At 41.8% G+C, this 17,381-nt stretch overlaps 1 protein-coding gene across 1 annotated transcript; it reads right to left on the reverse strand.

The window, feature by feature from the left end:
- Positions 1-4,443: 4,443 nt before the first annotated feature.
- trh (thyrotropin-releasing hormone) lies at positions 4,444-6,913 on the reverse strand. The gene is made up of 3 exons (XM_050065177.1): positions 6,780-6,913; positions 6,105-6,323; positions 4,444-5,717 (listed from the first exon to the last, which is right to left on the reverse strand). Exons 2-3 carry the CDS (start codon positions 6,292-6,294, stop codon positions 5,098-5,100), a joined length of 810 nt encoding a protein of 269 aa, XP_049921134.1. The 5' UTR covers positions 6,295-6,323; positions 6,780-6,913; the 3' UTR covers positions 4,444-5,097.
- Between the last annotated feature and the right edge of the window lie 10,468 nt (positions 6,914-17,381).

Here is a 17,381-nt window from a genome sequence, read left to right on the forward strand (position 1 = left end):
TTCTCAGAGCGCAGTGTTCTGGTGGGATAATATGGCACTATGAGCTCACTAAGATATGATGGAGCTTGACCATTTAGAGCTTTATAAGTTAACAGTAGGATTTTAAATTCAATTCTGGATTTTACAGGGAGCCAGTGCAGAGAAGCTAAAACAGGAGAAATATGATCTCGTTTCTTAGTTCCTGTTAGTACACGTGCTGCTGTACGCTGTACGCACAGTACTGAACTGTGTATGTAATGTGAACAACACTTTCACCATCACTCAGATTATTCTCTTCAGTCTGTTTACTACGACTTCTGCTTCAAAACTGGGTACTGCTCTTCCCTTCTGTTCCCGCCCATCCTCTTAATCATACTGCGCACTTCTGCTATTGAGGCAGTTCTCCCGAATTCACTCACCAACTGTCTTTGTGTGTCTTAAAGGTCTTCCCACTTCTGCATGACTCCTTTTGTATGCAAGGGAATGATCACATTTCAGACCATTTACATAAACACTCTGTGTGGCATCTACCCTGATGACTTAAACTTCCAGTAACCTCTAACCTTCCTCATGTAGGCCTATTATAATAATAAATGATCACCATGTTTCCATGTACCACAATATTCCTGGCCTTCACCTTTACCCAGTGCTCTTTAAGGTAGCCTAAGTCTTCTTTAACAAGTACAGCACACCCTCCATCATTCCCTTCCTCTCTATATCACAAAAATCCATGTGAGTTTTCAGTCAAGTCTCTTGCACACACATCACATCTGCCCACTTGCTTTGACCCTCTTTAAAGTATTAACCACAGGGTTCCTGACTGTGTCTAAAGATTGTCTCTTACCTCCTCTCAAGTCAGTTTGAGATGGTGAGCTGCTGCTTGTAATGATAGATCTCTTTCTTTTCTATTCTTAAATTGTCATTCAGTACCCACTCTGCCTTCCTGCTCTTTCTGTTGTTTAATTCATTACTTTAAGTACAAAGGTATGTTATGTACATACAAAACCATACTAGGGGTACAGAGGCAAAGTTCAAATACAGCGATATACATAGAGAGAGAAATATGCATGTATTTTAAAAAGTAATATAAATTCAAGATAGTGTCTCATCAGTCAATAAGACGTGTATCGAACACACAGTTAGTTTTAATTGCTTTTTAATCTCGAGGCCTCTTATTGCTGTTGCAGTTCTTGATTAAAAAAAAAAAAAAATGGTTTGGCGTCTACCATCTTTTCTTGTGAGGGTGGTAATTTCAATAAAATTGTACAGAGAAAAATAAAATTATTGCCTCAAAACATATTAAATGTCTTTATCTGAATTCTTTGCCTTTATGAATAATGTTGAACATCTGCCCAAATATTCTGGTATACAGTGACAAAAGAAATTATAGCTGCTGCAATGGGTCGGGTACGAGCATTTTTAGGCAATTCTGAGCAACAAGCAGAAGAATTGGAAGACATTTAGGAATTTAGCAACACAATCTGCCTTTTGCATCAGCTGAGGCTTGAACTCACAAGCTCTGAGACTAAGGATCAATTTCTATCTCACTGAGCTAATTAGTTGTTGACTATTCATGTGTAGCTTCACAAATTGACTAAGCCAGACGTGCAGGTTTAGCAGCCGTCCATGCATGGAAAAGCTACGGAGCCCCTAAAGGGACATGGAAGGGAAAAAAAATAGACGGTTGAAAAAAAAAAAAAAAAGTACTTTGTAATGTACTTCCAGGTCAGTTTGGCCCATAGAGACTGCAAACAAACGCAACAATGGAGCGCATTCACCCGTGGGAGAGGCTCATAGAGTTTTATTTTGAGATTGGCCTCAAATATAAAGACATTAAATCAGTGCTCGTGAGTTTTGCGAGATCTCGCAAAAGTACTTTTTTTTTTTTTCAACCGTCTATTTTTTTAAATTCAGTTTTTGAGATAAAATTCTGAAATTTGCCACACATCATCTACCATGACTCTAGAATTTTGTCATTTTTTCATGAACATTGAAGATTTATTTAGCAAGAATTTGCATGTATATGTTTACAGTACCGTATTGTGGCTACAGTTTGATGAAAGTTGTGAAGTTGTAGCACGTATGGTTGATTTGTTGTGAATTTTCAAAGTTTTGAACTTTAGACGCTTGCTGTAGCGCCACCATCAGGACTATTGGCTTGAGTTTACAGCTGAGGATATCTGGCATGAGACTGGACCTTTGTGCAAAGTTTGGTGAGTTTTCACCCATGGGAAGTATGATTTCCTCGGAAGAAGAAAGAAGAAAGAAGACAGATGACAGATGGTTTCTAATTCTAGTTGACAGAAAGTGCAAGAATACTTGATATCAATTCTAAATTTCGCTGATATATTTTTGGATGGATATCGATGGAGGCCTATTATTATCATTTATAATATTAATATTGTCATAAATAATAATAGCAATAATGGATTTTATTTTTTTATCTGCAACGTGCACCCTTTCCTGCCTCATTGTAGGTTAAATCACTTTCCTCTCCATCCCATAGATTTTAATAATAACTCCACCCTCATCCTCTGTATTCCCATTTCCGGTTTCAACACATCACCTCACCTGTAGGCAGCGCTGTGAGCCTCTCCACGCGTGCAACACCTTGCCTGTGCTTCCTCCACACTTGATTTCCTTCCCAACCTCATCACCTGAATCTCACAGTGCCTTTATTATTTATACGCAGTCTGACCTTCAGAGCCTCCCGAGGTTTGTTTATGTTCTCTCATGGACTGTTTATCACCTCCCTCCATCTTCACTTCCACACTTCCGTCACCATCATCCCAGTCGGAAACGAACCGGGTGACACCGGCTGAGGACGCCGCATCACAACACTGGAGCACAGTGTAGGTAGATCTGTGTCATTTGGCATTGTGTCTGCGTTTCTTCCTTCACTTCTGCTTCTGTCTGCTGTTGATGTGCAAACTAAGTGACCCGGGCTCTCTGAAACAAACATGAGCAGTTCATGCTACACAAAAGTTTGTCCTCACTCATGGAGAGGGCTGGGAGTTAACTTATTTTAGTAAATGCAAGGTTGGTGTGCAACTGGGAAAGTGCTCCAGGGGGGCTTGGGTTCATTGTGTGTCAGATGGTTTGGGACACTTTAATTAGCTGCAAATTAGTCCAGGAATATGCATTAAAATATGACCTGAGATGATGAAAGCCCTGAGGTGGGTCCCCGAGGCTGGGCTAGTTTTTAGGACTTAAGACTATTTCAGTTTAAGTTTAGTTGTATAAGCTATTAGACTACACTTCAGTTTCTGGGGCTCTATGGTAAAGCACATTAAGATGCCATGTGTATGAGCCATGAGGTAATTTGGACCCAAAGCTCATTCATGCCCCGGGGCCCTCCTAGTCAGTCAGTCAAATTAAACTGGTTTGACTATGTCAGCAGTTTTCAATCCTAAAGGTCAGGACTCTAATTCTAAAGATAACTGGATGTATAAGAATTTTTTTTATTTTATTTTGCATTGTCAATTCCTCAGCAGTTTTACCTTTTGGGGACTTTAAAACTCCTTTAAATGAAACAATCTAAAAGGAAATACCACATACAACCTGTGATGAGTGGACACAAGTAGACTTTGCTTCATCTTGAGGGCTCACAAACAAGATGAGATTCAAAAATGGAGGAGAAAACACACCTTTACTGAGGTGCTGAGGCAATAAAACTGTCAAAATGAATGGATTAACGCATCCGCACACTAATCTGTGCAAAAATCTTTATCACAGAGCAAACCTTTGGTCAGAGACCTTCCTCAAGGCATAAACAGGCAACAAGTGAGTGCCTTGAATAAGGTTTCTGACCGACAGCTTGCTCTATTGTAGATATTTTGCACAGATTTTAGTGTGCAAATGCTTCTTTTCGTTCATTTTGAGGGCTCACAAGCCAAAAATGTTGGATACCACTGAAAGCGACAGGTGTGTGTTGGTGTGTGTGCACCAGTGTCCTGCTTCTCTCAGACAGGCTTGTGTACTTTTTAATGGCACCTCATACACATCTGTAAATTCTATATAAATGTGCCTGTCCTTGGTGCATTTCCAGTTTCCACTTCATGCATGAAATATAATTCACCTGTGTATCAGATAGTGTGCATTCTCCTGCCTAATGTCAGTCCACTGAAGCATCACCGCTGGAGCTGTAAGTTGTGTGTGCTGCAGCAGAGCTCCATGAAGTCTCCATCTCTGCCTCACGTGCTTGATGAATAATTTACATATTGATCAGGCCCGTGGGCAGCTGCTCTGATGGAATGAGCCCAATTAAAGTGAGAAGAGAATTCCTGACACGCTCTGTCTGCTGCTGCTGAATTTAATTAATCTTTCTAGATGAGACTGAGGCAGAGTGGCTGCTTTGTTGGACCACACACTAATTAGACCTGTTGGGTTAAATAAACAGTTTAATAGACTTTAATGGTGCACTCAGGCGGGAATTACTGCAACTAAAGCAAACCATACGTTTTAACCAATGCGTTTTATTGTCCAACAAAAAACATTGGCGGTTAAGGCAAAGGTATAGCGTTCAATTTACAACAGTAGGTTAAATAATCCATGCAGTAATATGTAGAAAAATAATCAATGACACATTTTATTTGCTGTGGTATTCGTTATATTTTACATAAGTAGAAAAGAATGGAACACAAATCAACCAATGGAGGGATTTCCTCTGCAGAGCCTCTTTCGCTGAAGCATGTGTTGTACTGACGAGCGTGTGTTGCCTCACAGAGGCGACATCGCAAAAGCCAGTAGACCCATGCTTTCATCCTGGGACTTTGATTTAAGCTTAATTAGTCTAATTAACGAAATAAATACTAATAAATTCTAATAAGGATTGGTAAATAAAGATCAACATAGGGCACGCACTCTCATGAAAACCCTATTTACAGCGATACAGTCATTTTGGAGGACAATTACGCACAAGCTCTCCAAAGAAACCAACAGCAAATAAAGGAGTTGCGATGATGATACAGTAACTGTCGGCCAAAGAAAAACTGTGGCACAAAAGGTTAAATGACGTCAATTCTTTTTTCGTTTTTAATAATTCATTATGGTCACTTCATTTACACATTAATTTGTTTACAGTACGGCACTACACGCGCGCCAGACTTTTCTTTAACCCTACTCTCCTTCCACTAAATCCTCCTCGGGTGCAAACCTTTTACCCGGGTGTTGTCTCTTCTCCTCGGCATGGCTCTTGTTAATGTTGTCTAAAAAGTCGAGCAGCAAACTCTTGCTGCAGCTCGTAGGGTCCAACACGTCACACGGACTGTTTGTGCCCAAATCCGGACTGGAGTTATCCAAAAACCTTTTCCCGGGGTGCTGACGCTTTTCCAACTCAGCGAGGTCGTCGTCTGCGTCTGCATCCGCATCCCAGTCCTCATCGAAGTCCTCATCCTCGAGGTGGCGCTTACCTGGGTGCTGGCGTTTGCTGTGCAGCACCAGGTAGCGCTTCCCCGGGTGCTGTCGTTTTGAAAGTTCACTCAGGAGCATGACAGGGTTTTCAGAAATGTGTCCCATCGTGGTGCGCTTTCCCGGGTGCTGCCTTTTCTGGAGCTCCATGAACGAGTGCATTTCGTCTTCGCGTTTGCCCGGGTGCTGTCTCTTTTCAACATCCAAGTACTGTCCATCCTCGTCTTCTTCTCTCCTCCCCGGATGCTGGCGCTTCTCCAAACCCTCGCTGTATCTTTTACCGGGATGCTGTCGTTTTGTCACCCACTCTGTCTGAGAGGAAGATCCCTCTGGAGAAGGAAAAACATTTGTTAGATTACTTTTAGATTACAGCAAATTGTGTTTCCACAACTTGTCTATGCCGTGCGTAAATTACGCACAGACGACTGTAGCTGATGTTCCAAATTCCTTGGGCCATATTAAATTGGTAGAAGATTCTTTTCCATTGTCATGTTTGAAAACACAATTTCAAACATTTTGTGAACATTTATAATATGGTGAAAAACACCCAAAAGTACGCGTAAAGCGCAAAACGGTTGGAACATGTTACCGCTTTGACTTTCAGTTTAAAACACGAGACATAGAAGTGGGAATTTGAATTTAATGACAGGTTAAAAACTGAAAAACATTTTTAGGTTGAACACGGTACTAATTGATCCAACACATATTTTACGCACCGTTTCTGTCGTCCTCTTCCTGCATCTTTTTGAGGATGGACCGTAACAGGAGACTCTCTGCTCTCTGTAGTATGATGTCGTCTATGGTCCGTCCGTCCGTCTCATCGTCTGCGGGGATGCCCTGTCCTCCAGACAGCGTCAAGTTGCAGACCACGAGAGAAGCCAGGATGAGCAGACATGTCGACTTCATGGTAATGTAGTTGGTCGTCTGATGAAGAACTAGATCGTCGTCGATTTGAAACACAATATGTAAGACATTAAATTTAAGTTTCTCTAAGCACATGGATCCACAGAAGTAGCTGCATTTTTTAAGTGACTTGATTCTACATAGAGACCCGAAATGTTATTTTTCTGAAAAGACATGTATAACAGTCAGGAGATAATTTACCTAGTGCAAACTGCATCAAGAGCATTTTTATTTAAGCTGACTGTTGTCCTTAAATTCTGACCGGTTACAAGTTCTTGGAAATCCTAAAGCAAGCCAATCTGCACTGGAGACGATTTGAATAATTTCACCACAGCAGCAGCAGCATTTTAATTTTGTTTTACAGACAGAAAATATGCAAAAAGAATGCCACGCTGTCTAAACAACCTCCGAAATAATTAGATTAACGCATAAACCCACAAAAGACACTCACATGTGTAAGACATTATCCTGAAGTGCGCCAGACTTACCTGAGAAGTATCCAAAGTCTCCTCTCTCCTCTGTGTAGCGCACAGTGATGATTGTTGCTCTCAGCCTCTCGCTGCGGTTGGTGACCCGTAAAGGCCAAGTCTGGAGGTATGAGCAGATAACTTCCCCTCTCAGCATTTATACTCACCGGTCACTGTCGTCACACCAACGCTGGAGTCATTTTTCAGGACCCCTCGTCCCCACTGATGTCACCAAGTCGTGCGCAACTGGATGTGGCGACTGATCGCCCCATAGAGACCGCTGCCCTATTTGTCATTTGAAAAACAATAAACGCCAAAGTGTGACATAGACAACGAGCGCTAGTACACGATGAATGATTTCAGTGGTAAAAACTGTGAATTTTAGGCTGCACACGTCATTTATTCAAGTTTTTCCTCGGATGGATAGAGTTTAATTTCTCCAGTTCTGACTCTCTTACAACAGGCTTCTGCTGTGTCTTATTGCAGTTTGCCACCCAGATGACATAAATCGTCTGAGTATCTTTACAGAAAATCTGAAGGTCTCCTATGGGGCGCCAGTCAGGGCTGCAGAGAGATGCGTTCATATTTTTCATATATACCCTAAGGTCACAGGGCTCAGGAGGGAGAGCTGAATCCATCTGGACCTTCTGAGCACAAATAATGCACTCTGTGGTCACGATGCCACACAGCTGAATGTATCAGAGGCACATGTTACAAGTTGCAGAAGGAGGAATGGAAGGATTTTGGTATTAGAAAGCAACCAGGAAACCAGTTTTAATGCTTATTAATGTCAAATTAGTGATGAAAAGTAACACTCCATTTACTCAAATACTGTTGAACCACAAATTAAGATGCTTTTACTTGAGTATTTCCATTTTCTGCCCTTCTGTGCGGAGTTTGCATGTTCTCCCAGTGTCAGCGTGGGTTTTCTCCAGGTACTCCAGCTTCCTCCCACAGTCCAAAGACATGCAGGTTAATCGGTGACTCTAAATTGTCCGTAGGTGTGTATGTGTCTGTCTCTATGTGTCAGCCCTGTGATAGTCTGGCGACCTGTCCAGGGTGTACCCTGCCTCTCACCCAGTGTCAGCTGAGATAGGCTCCAGCCCCCTGTGTTTGATCTCCATCCAGATAGCTGATATGATTTCCTGAAGTTTAAAAATAGACGTCTACTGTCTAATGAATACCTGTTTCTATCTTGTCTTTCTCTGCACAGACAGAAGTGTGTCAGTATCAGCCTGAGACTTCCACAGAAACACACAGGGATCACATGGAAGCGGATGTAAACACACAGCGTTCAACTCAGCTGGACGTCAGGTCAACGCTGGCCGGTGAGTTCACTTGACTTGTTGTCATGACTGAGCTGGTCTCGGTCATTAGCGCCGATGTCAGCTCAGTCGCCAGGAGAAAATGTTGGCTGCACATTTGTTTCATACATATCATAACATTTCTAAAGTGACATTATTCTGATTAGATGAGCTGACTTTGTTATCTGAAAGGTGGATGGGGATAATGGATGCTGTGACACATAGGTGAGATGGCTGCCAAGCTGCAGACTACTGTTAGAGACATCTCCTGTTGTGATTGTGCCATCAGCAGCGAGTCCTTTAAACCAAACCATGATCTTCTCCTAACCATAACCAAGTGTGTTTTGTGACTATGCAGTGCTTTAGAAATGTTACGTTTCAACATATCCCTACATAACAACACACAGATGTTACATATCAATGGTTTGCAGAAACGTACAGTGCCAACATTTATTGTGGTGATTGGATGGAAGGTGTCCGTCCCTTCACTCAGACAGCTGATGGGTTACTTATAAAGAAGTGTAGCTGTGGATGTTGATGAAACTGTCTGGATTCCTGGCTAGAAAAAAATATTTTTTAGAGACTTTGTCCCTCGTAAACCTTATATTGTTGAGCAACACCTAACTAAAGAATGAGACTTCTTAGCCCAAATCTCACCAAACTACCTGAATCCCATTTTAATTGCATACGTTGAATCTGAATTTGGAACTAACCGTGGCTCTTTCCTCATCCGATATGCAGAGTCAAATCACTCCGTCGTCTCAAGGAACTCCTGCATAGTCACACTCAGCCGGTTGTGAATCTCGGCGAGAATTGAATTGACCGTGTAATGCTGTAATTACTTGCTTCCAATGTGCTGTCATGCCCAATACATCAAGCAGGTTTAGATTCCCTGCAGAGCCTGCGTTCAAAAGCATCAATACAGTCAGCTTTATGACAGAGCGTTATTGAAAACGCCTCAGACGAACACAGAAAGTGACAGCAGCACAATTAAAACATATCTGATCTGTACTGGAATCCACCTTTTGTCCGTCATGTATGTCTCTGCCTTCCTATTAGGCCAAGTGTGTAACTACATGCCCAAAGGAACCAATTAATTTTCCAAGAGAATGTATGTTGGGTTTTAAGCAGCTTAAAGGCCAGCGTGAGCCGAGCCACAGTCTTTTTGAATGTGCAGAATCTGTTTGGCTTCCTGATGCTGCAGATGTAGAACAATTAAAGCAGATGGAGTGATTGCTGCAGGTGTAGCAGCATTGAGGGTTTCTCTTCCTCCCCTTTATCGCTGTGAGACCATGATTAAAATACGCCCTCTTTTCTTTTGATTCACTCTCACTCGTCCTGCGCTAAAAAACAAAGCTCGCTATCAGAGTCTTTCAGAGCTGGGAAATCATAACAATTAGTATTCCGGTCAGGATTATGTACCTCGTGTACGGAGGAAGAGGACAGGTTAAGTATACACCCTGAGCTGTGGGAGAAAATAATAAGACTCATTAGCCTCCGTCCTCTGTTTACTCCTGCTGGTGTTAATTATATATATCTTTTAAAACTCTTGGTGAACTTCTTCAGTGTGTAAAGGAAGTTTCTGCAAAGCACGACTACATGTCATCCTGTATGTGTCCCTGGATTAATGATGTACACATCAGGAGCCTGTACACAAAGCATGAATACAGATTAGTGGGTTAGCAGCTATTTTGGGGCTATAAGTCAGGTTTTCTAGTGTCACGAAGCTGGCTTTCTTTTTTTAACTAGATCACCATGGTAATTTATGCGGCACAGCTATCCTGTTTCAGAGCAGGTTCATGTCAGCTCACAAAGATGAACCTCAACTACGACTTAAGTCAAACTAATAGACCTCAGACAGACATCTGAATTCATCTGTTTCGTATTTTCCCTTTTTTGTGTAAAGAATTACTTTCTGTAGACGTTCATCCTTTTACAAAACAGATGAACAGCCTGAGATGTCTTAAAAAGAAGTGCAATTTCAACAGTATGTGTCAGTGTTTCCACATTCAGTCAGTCTGCTGCTCACTGTCATTACATACGCATTTATCCATACATTTCCTGATGCAGATTCTTTTGAACTGAAGCTGCTGATTGAGAATATTTTTGCACAATGTTTGATGACTTTAAATATGGTCACAGTAAGTATTAATTGTTATATCAGAGGACTTCTTCTACGTAATGTAACATAACTACTAATTTTTTCGGAAGCTGTCAATGTAACGTAGCTCTAATATGCGTCTGACAACGTTTTGTTTACCATGATGAACTTCTCTTCATTTCCTCCCTGTGGTCCGTCTCCCCATCCATGTAAGCCAGTTAGCTGAGATTAATCTGATATAAAAAATATCAGAAATGTGAAAAATGCTGGGCAAGTAGGGCAAGATTTTTTTATTTAATTTTATCATGGCTCTTTGGAAAGTCATGGAAAAGTTTTGAAATTTTGTCTATGAAAATGTGTGGGGACCCTGTGTTTAGTTCTTCTCTACCTTAAAGCAATACTTCACCCCACACATTGAATTGGGGCAGAAAACTCACATGCCTCCACGATTAATAAAGAATCCATTTCATTCCATTTCCATCCAATTCATCAACATTCTTGATGCACTGAAGTCATTAGCAACCACGTTTGACAACTGCGAATCTAATTCAAATCATCGGTTCGCAAACTTTCACACAACTCATGTATAATCCAGCTGTTAGAAGTTTGTCTTTCTTGGTTAGGTTTAGAAAGAAGATGCTCAACAAACTTAACCGAAAGTAAAACCTATCGATGCTGTCTCCAAAGCCACACTCCAATACTGAAGTTTTTTAGTGAAAATGCATGTGCTTGGGAAGTACTGAGCATACGAATAGATAAATGAGACTTGGATTATACTGCAAATGTTGTGAGAGTTGGTAAACTGATGTTTTGATATAGTTTTGCTGTTGTTAAATGCGGTCCTCATAAATTCATATGCTTGCTGTTTTCAGTGGAGCAATGTGAGAAAACCAAAGTATTCATGAACTCAAAGTAACACAGCATGACTGACTGACATACAAATGGTCAGCCTGGAAAGCTGCAAACAGAGCTGAGGTACAAAGAGTTGTTGCATAGAGATGATACACCGTCTCATCTAGTTGCATTGGTGTGAACCAGCAGGGTTTTAGAATGTTGCAGAGCGCTGCATTGCAAGTAGTTGCCTGTTTCTACCCGTCTCATCGTGAATCTTTGGTGTGAACTGGGCTTTAAGTATTCCTTCGAGTAAGATTTGTTCACCATGAACTTTGAGTAAAGACTTTATTTTTCCAAACTGAAACCACTGTTGACGGAGCAAGTGTGTCATACTGCTCTGAAAACCCTGAGTTAACAGGGCCAGCTGCTAACCAGCACCATGATACCTGTACCTGTACCTGTTATACAGCATCAACGGTGTTAGTCTCTGTGCCATGTGGCTTCACTGAGACTTCGCCAGACTTGCTTTGTGATACTGACCCCAGATCCCGTTGCCTCTCTCCCCAGTGTGCAGCTCATGAGACTGAAACATTTTCCTCTGTAACTTAGTGCTTAATGATCCCTGCAGCCTTCAGTGTCATCCTCGCTCTGTCTCTACCGGCAAGAGCGAGAGGCAGCTGTGGTGAAGAAATGCCTCGAAAGAAAAAAACAAATCACAGTATAAAACCGCCATGGCCATTACACACACACAACCACTTAACTGGAGAGATGAGCCTGTTTTGACATTTGACTACAGATGTACAGATAAGACTTGAATGTTCCCAGAGAGGAAACCAGAAGATTCTACACTGCAACAAAAATAAGACAAAGATTTGGCATTATTGCTTCCAATGCTTCCTCCTGAGAAACTGTAATATACTTCTCTGATCATCTCCAGTGACATCATGCCTCAGTATCAGTCAGCAGGGTGTTTTATCTAGTGTCAGGTCGACTGGTATTTCCACATGCAGGTTTTGATGCAACTACGGTTCATGACTCACTGAAGATGGACAATGGTTATAAGCTAAACTCTCTTAAACAGACATATGTGGTCCTCATCTCAGACATGTTGAAAATTCGAATGATTGCTTTCAGATTTTTGAACCTGCATTAAGTTTTTTTACTCATTTTTTTGCCACTTGGGGGCACTGCAACAGGCTGTAACACAACACTGACGTATTATTTCTTATAAAGTTGACATGGTGAATGTTTTAGCATGCAGTTGCTTATTTAAAGGCGCCGTATGTAAGAATGTGGCCAAAACGGTTACTGCACTCAGATTCAAAATACTGCCGCGAGTCGTGTCTGCCCCCCATTCGAGCAAGTCCGGCTTCTCTGCTGCTAACGCTGCTGCCGGGATACAGCGGAGGAGGAGCCGGCTGCTAATGCTATGTACCGGGACACTGCTAATGCTGCTTGCCGTGCTGCTAACATTTGTTTCTCAAAAAAATCAGTCGGGTCGATGACCCACCTGCACATGGGCTACAATGTATGAAAGTGAAAATGAATAACAGTTGAAAGTATTCGAAATGTCCACCCCCGTCTAGCTATGATGCTAGTTAGCCAACTTTGGCTAAAGCTTACCTGTCGAGGAGAAGAGTAGCCACTTCGACATCCGATTTCAAATTCTTCTCCGCTTTCAACCGTCTCCACCGTTCAAAAGCATCTCCTATATAGACCCTCGCTTTGCCTCGAGTTTTGTCTTGGCATTTTTGGGAATCATAACGAGGTCGTTTGGGTTTAGTTGCACCGTCAGCCATTGTAGCTCAGTCGTAATTGGCAACCCGGATGCTGAGACTCTACTGACTGTGTGACTGGATAATAATAATAATAATAATGCAACGTAAGGAGCTGGTAAGTCCCTATAGGACGGACACGGGGGGGATGGATCCAACAAATACTGGACTTTCACCCAGGAGCCTGGTGTTTGCTTACCATGAATGTTGAGCCAAACCATGATGTTTTTTTCTTCACCTAACATGTTTTTGTAGCCTAAATCTAACCACATGCATTTGTTGCACAAGGAAATCAACATGAATAGGAGGTCTTTTACCAACACTATGAATGTGAAGCAGAGACTGTACATTTCCTGTGAAAATGGAGGTGTATTTTGAGAAGACACAATGCATGTAATGGGCGTAAATTGACTTGTGTCCCAGAGCGTGGATGCACCCAGAATACCAAGCACGTCATACATTCTTAGACTAAATGGTTCCTTAGCTTGGTATATATTTGGAACCCTCAAAAGGTCTATATAGATCCATTTCAGAGGGTTCATTTAAAAAAACGCTTGGGGCTCTTTGTTGTCAAACAAGAGGGTTCTATATTGAACGTTTTAAAGGTTCAGTCACCTGCTCAATACAACAACATACCAACTAATTTAAAGCTCATCATTCACAGCAGGGCTGCCAACTTTTCAAAAAACCTTGGCGTGAGATTTGGTGGGCCGAATGAAATTTTGCCACATACACTGCAATTTTTTATATGGCCCATTCAGCGTCATTACCATACAGCAAAAACGTTTTTTTTTTTTATTTGTTTTGTTTTTAAATATACCATTTTCCATACATCAGTAGTTTTCAATGTATTAGCCTAACTCAGAGTGTACCAATTGAACCAACTGACCCAACAGTAAGACACAAAACACAGTATGGCTCAAATTTGTGCATGTTTACTTTGGGATTCTGTATAAAAATAAAGTCATCAAATAGTAAACAGATATCTAACATCATGCAAGAAACATTTAAATAAAAATGAAAACCCCCAAAAGCTATGTTATTGTGACATTTTAAATGAAAACCCCCAAAAGCTATGTTATTGTGACATTTTTTAACATCCCCAAACTACATGCAGCTAATACCAATTTAAATTAAAAAAAAAAAAAAAATCAAAGTTTAACCATTTATACAAACAGTTCCCAAAATAGGGAGGCTACTGTCAAAGTCCTTAAGATCTGTGTGCTTTGTTGTACTTGCTTGTGGCCTTTTTTGAGGCCTTGATGATTTCTGGGGAGGGCTTCCACGTGAAGCAGGACTCCAGGCCAGCCATCTTTATTGTCATTATTGATGACAGGGTTCCATCCAGAGCCAGGCTGTTCCTGGTTTTAGTCTCTCTCTGCATCTGCATTGGAGTGGGGTAACACCAGGACCAGCTTTGCAATGGTGGCAGGCCTCATGAACAGACTTAACCCTGTCACCTATGAAGAATGAACCAAGAACACAGTGGAAAAAAATCTCACATTGCTTTGAAAGATGAGTAAAGGTTGATAATTAATTTTGTCTAAAACAAAATGTATGCACCTACTGTATATGATGCTTTATACATACATAACAAATTATTCTAATTTGTATATACTACTATATATACAGTAATTAATATACAATTATAAAGCAGCGTAGAGGAATGGTTTTGTATAAATAGACAAAATCAACCTACAGTATACTTTTACAGCTGCATTGAAACCTTAAAATAATATGTACAAAGCTCTCGAAATGCCTTTAAATACGGAAGATGAGAACGGCCACGTATTTCTTTTTTTTGTGCACTGTTATCTCGTGATAATGAATTAATTATCTCGTTATCTCGATATAACAAAGATTCTTTTCCCGTGATAATTGTCAAGTCTGATGATTGCGCACTGGTTAATGAGATCGTCTTGATTTCAGCCTACAAGAGCTGCCGTGGTCCTGCTAGATGCCTCCTGCTGCTGCTATCATTAGTCACACTTCTACTGTTACTATACACATATGATTATTGTCACATACCGTATATTTCCAAATAGTCGCCCGGTGGCAAATAGCCGCCGGGCACCTAATAGCCACCAGAGGTTTGACCCCATTTTGCGTATTAAACGCTGGGGCGATTATTTCCTCATTCATTGCCTCAAGGAGGGACAGCCCTTTGTTATATCGAAATAACGAAATAATAAGTCGTTTTCACGAGATAACAGTGCACAAAAAAAAAAAAAAAATACATGGCCGTTCTCGTCTTCCGTATGTAAATGATCTCACAACACACAAAAAACAAATATGCAAACGGTACTTAAAGTTTAAGAGCACAAACACTTAACATACATACCTGAAAAGAGCGGGGGAAATCGATCTTCTTCTTCTCCTTCTTCTTCTTCTCCTCCTTCTCCTTCTCCTTCTTCTTCTGAGTGCAATCAATTGGGCCACAGCGCCACCAACATCCAATGTAGTGGTCGGGAGGTGTATTGCGCATTGAAACAGGGACTTATTTTGTTTTAGCTCAGACGGACACTTCAGCGTGACAAATCGGGGGTGTGGCGTAAGAGCGTGTGAAGCCAATCAAATGCGTGTGTCTCACGGCCAGTGCGTGAGAGTTGGCAGCCCTATTCACAGTTTGACATCTTGCGTCAGAATGGCAGCAAAGAAAGTGTTGATTGTGTATGCCCACCAGAGCTCTGGCTCATTCATTGCTGCAGCCAAAGATGCTGCTGTGTGGAAGTTTTTACAGCTCAGGGCTGCACAGTAGAAGTATCTGACCTGTACACCATGAAGTTTAAAGCCACTGCTACAGCTGAGTAGCCTGGAAATCCAGACCCAAATCTAGACAGATTTAGGGTCTGGCCATGAGTAATGAAAATATCCCAACTCGAGGGGCGGCACCAAGCATGCATTTGAAAATATCACTGCACGCAATTGGATAACACTACGACCAATCAGAACAATACACGGGGTGACGTATCCAGAGCTCTACCAGCGGAGCTAACTGGTAGATTAGACTCTTGCCGTATCCAGTCGGCAAAACAGCAAAAACGTCCTTCTTGCAAAGGAAAGATTCGAGCGCCGTCTTCTGTTCCACTTTTAGAGAAAAAGCCAAGTCTAACTCGTTCATTGTAGCGGCCAAAGCCGTTTCAAACAACTGGTGTTCATCCGTAGCCATCTTGCAATGTTTACTGACTGGTTCCGGACTCCGTTGTCGCAGCGCTGTGGTCATCTGTTTAGCTCGCCTCTGGCCCGCCTATATCAGATACACCGATGTGATTGGTGTAGCTCGGTTTCATGGGCATAGGTAATGAGCATCATTACTGATTGCCAGAGTGACTCGCTGAGCAAATTCAAATTGTGCTTTAGCGAGAACTCTGGATTTCCAGGGTAACAGCTGAGGACATCGATGGAGAAGTCAAGAATCCAGATCACTTCCATTCTGAATTCAGGTTTCTCAATTTCACCAAGTTGGGCCCAGATTGACTGCCTTATTAACTCATTGTAAAATACACCAAATTCAGAATTGACAGAAACAAAATAAAAACTTTACTGCCATACTGCAGTCAGCCACAGAGATAGAAGGTACCTCATAGCAGCTCTAAAATCACACAGAGACACGTCCTCTCATGACTTACTGCTCAATAAATCTCTAGTTCTTATTTCAGTGCTTGAAATGAAGGATGTTTTGGTTGCACAAAAATAGATGAGCTCAGAAAAGGAGAGTCAATAAAAAAGTCTTCACCAAGTTCAGTGAAACTCACTGAAAAGTAGAGAGCGGATCTGCAGACAGGTGAAATCCAACACCTCTGCATTAACAGACACTTGAGGGGGAAGCAGCCAGAGGTGGGGAGTGAAAAGACATGACGTCCGAGTTGCGTGCAGGAAGGGTAGAGTCCGAAGACGGACAGGATGAAGGGAGACACTAGGGAATGAAGCGACACCAACAAATAAACAAATGGAGAAGTGAGTGTGTATGGATGGCGTGATAACCCTGTCCCCCAAAAGTGACACAGGCCTGACAGGGGTCACAGCGGCGGGGAGTGAGTGACAGCTTACAGGGTGTGCTAGTGGAGAGGGCTGGCTGGAAGTGTGTGTGTGTGTCTGTGTGTGTGTGTGTGCTTGTACATCTATCTTTGTGAGAGCCAATTTGAGTTTCGGCTTTGAGAGTGAAGACATTTTGGCCGGTTCTACCCTCGGATAGACTTTCGAAGGCCTGTTTGAGGGTGACTTGGTTTTAAGGTTCAGGTTCGGGGATTGGGGTTTGGGTTATTTGGTTGTGAGGGTTAGTGCTGGGTTAGGTTTTTTTCTGATGCCCCTCTCCAGTAGCTCCCTGTGGCCTTGACAGTAAATGATATGGAAATGAATAATGGTAATTTAACTTCTTAATTATTATCTACTAGTCCATACCCATTGGTAGCTTTGTCACCTTCTACCTATGCCAGTCCTCAATTCCTGTGTGCAGTTTCACATAGATTGACCACGTCAGTGAGTAGAAAAACGTGGGACTGACAGAATGACACACTGACAGTTTCCGTGATTATGTACAGCATACCATACCATGACTTAGTCATACCAAAAATTAGAAAAACAACAACATTGGGCCACAGGGGGAGCC

The sequence above is a fragment of the Epinephelus moara genome, chromosome 16 (genome assembly GCF_006386435.1).
Source record: "Epinephelus moara isolate mb chromosome 16, YSFRI_EMoa_1.0, whole genome shotgun sequence".
In the NCBI taxonomy this organism is placed as follows: Eukaryota; Metazoa; Chordata; class Actinopteri; order Perciformes; family Serranidae; genus Epinephelus; species Epinephelus moara.

Coding starts and splice junctions, on each gene's coding strand:
- trh (XM_050065177.1), bottom strand. CDS start 6,294: ATGAAGTCGACATGTCTGCTCATCCTGGCTTCTCTCGTGGTCTGCAAC. Junction 5,718..6,104: donor GGAAGAGGACGACAGAAACG/GTGCGTAAAATA, acceptor TTCCTTCTCCAG/AGGGATCTTCCTCTCAGACA.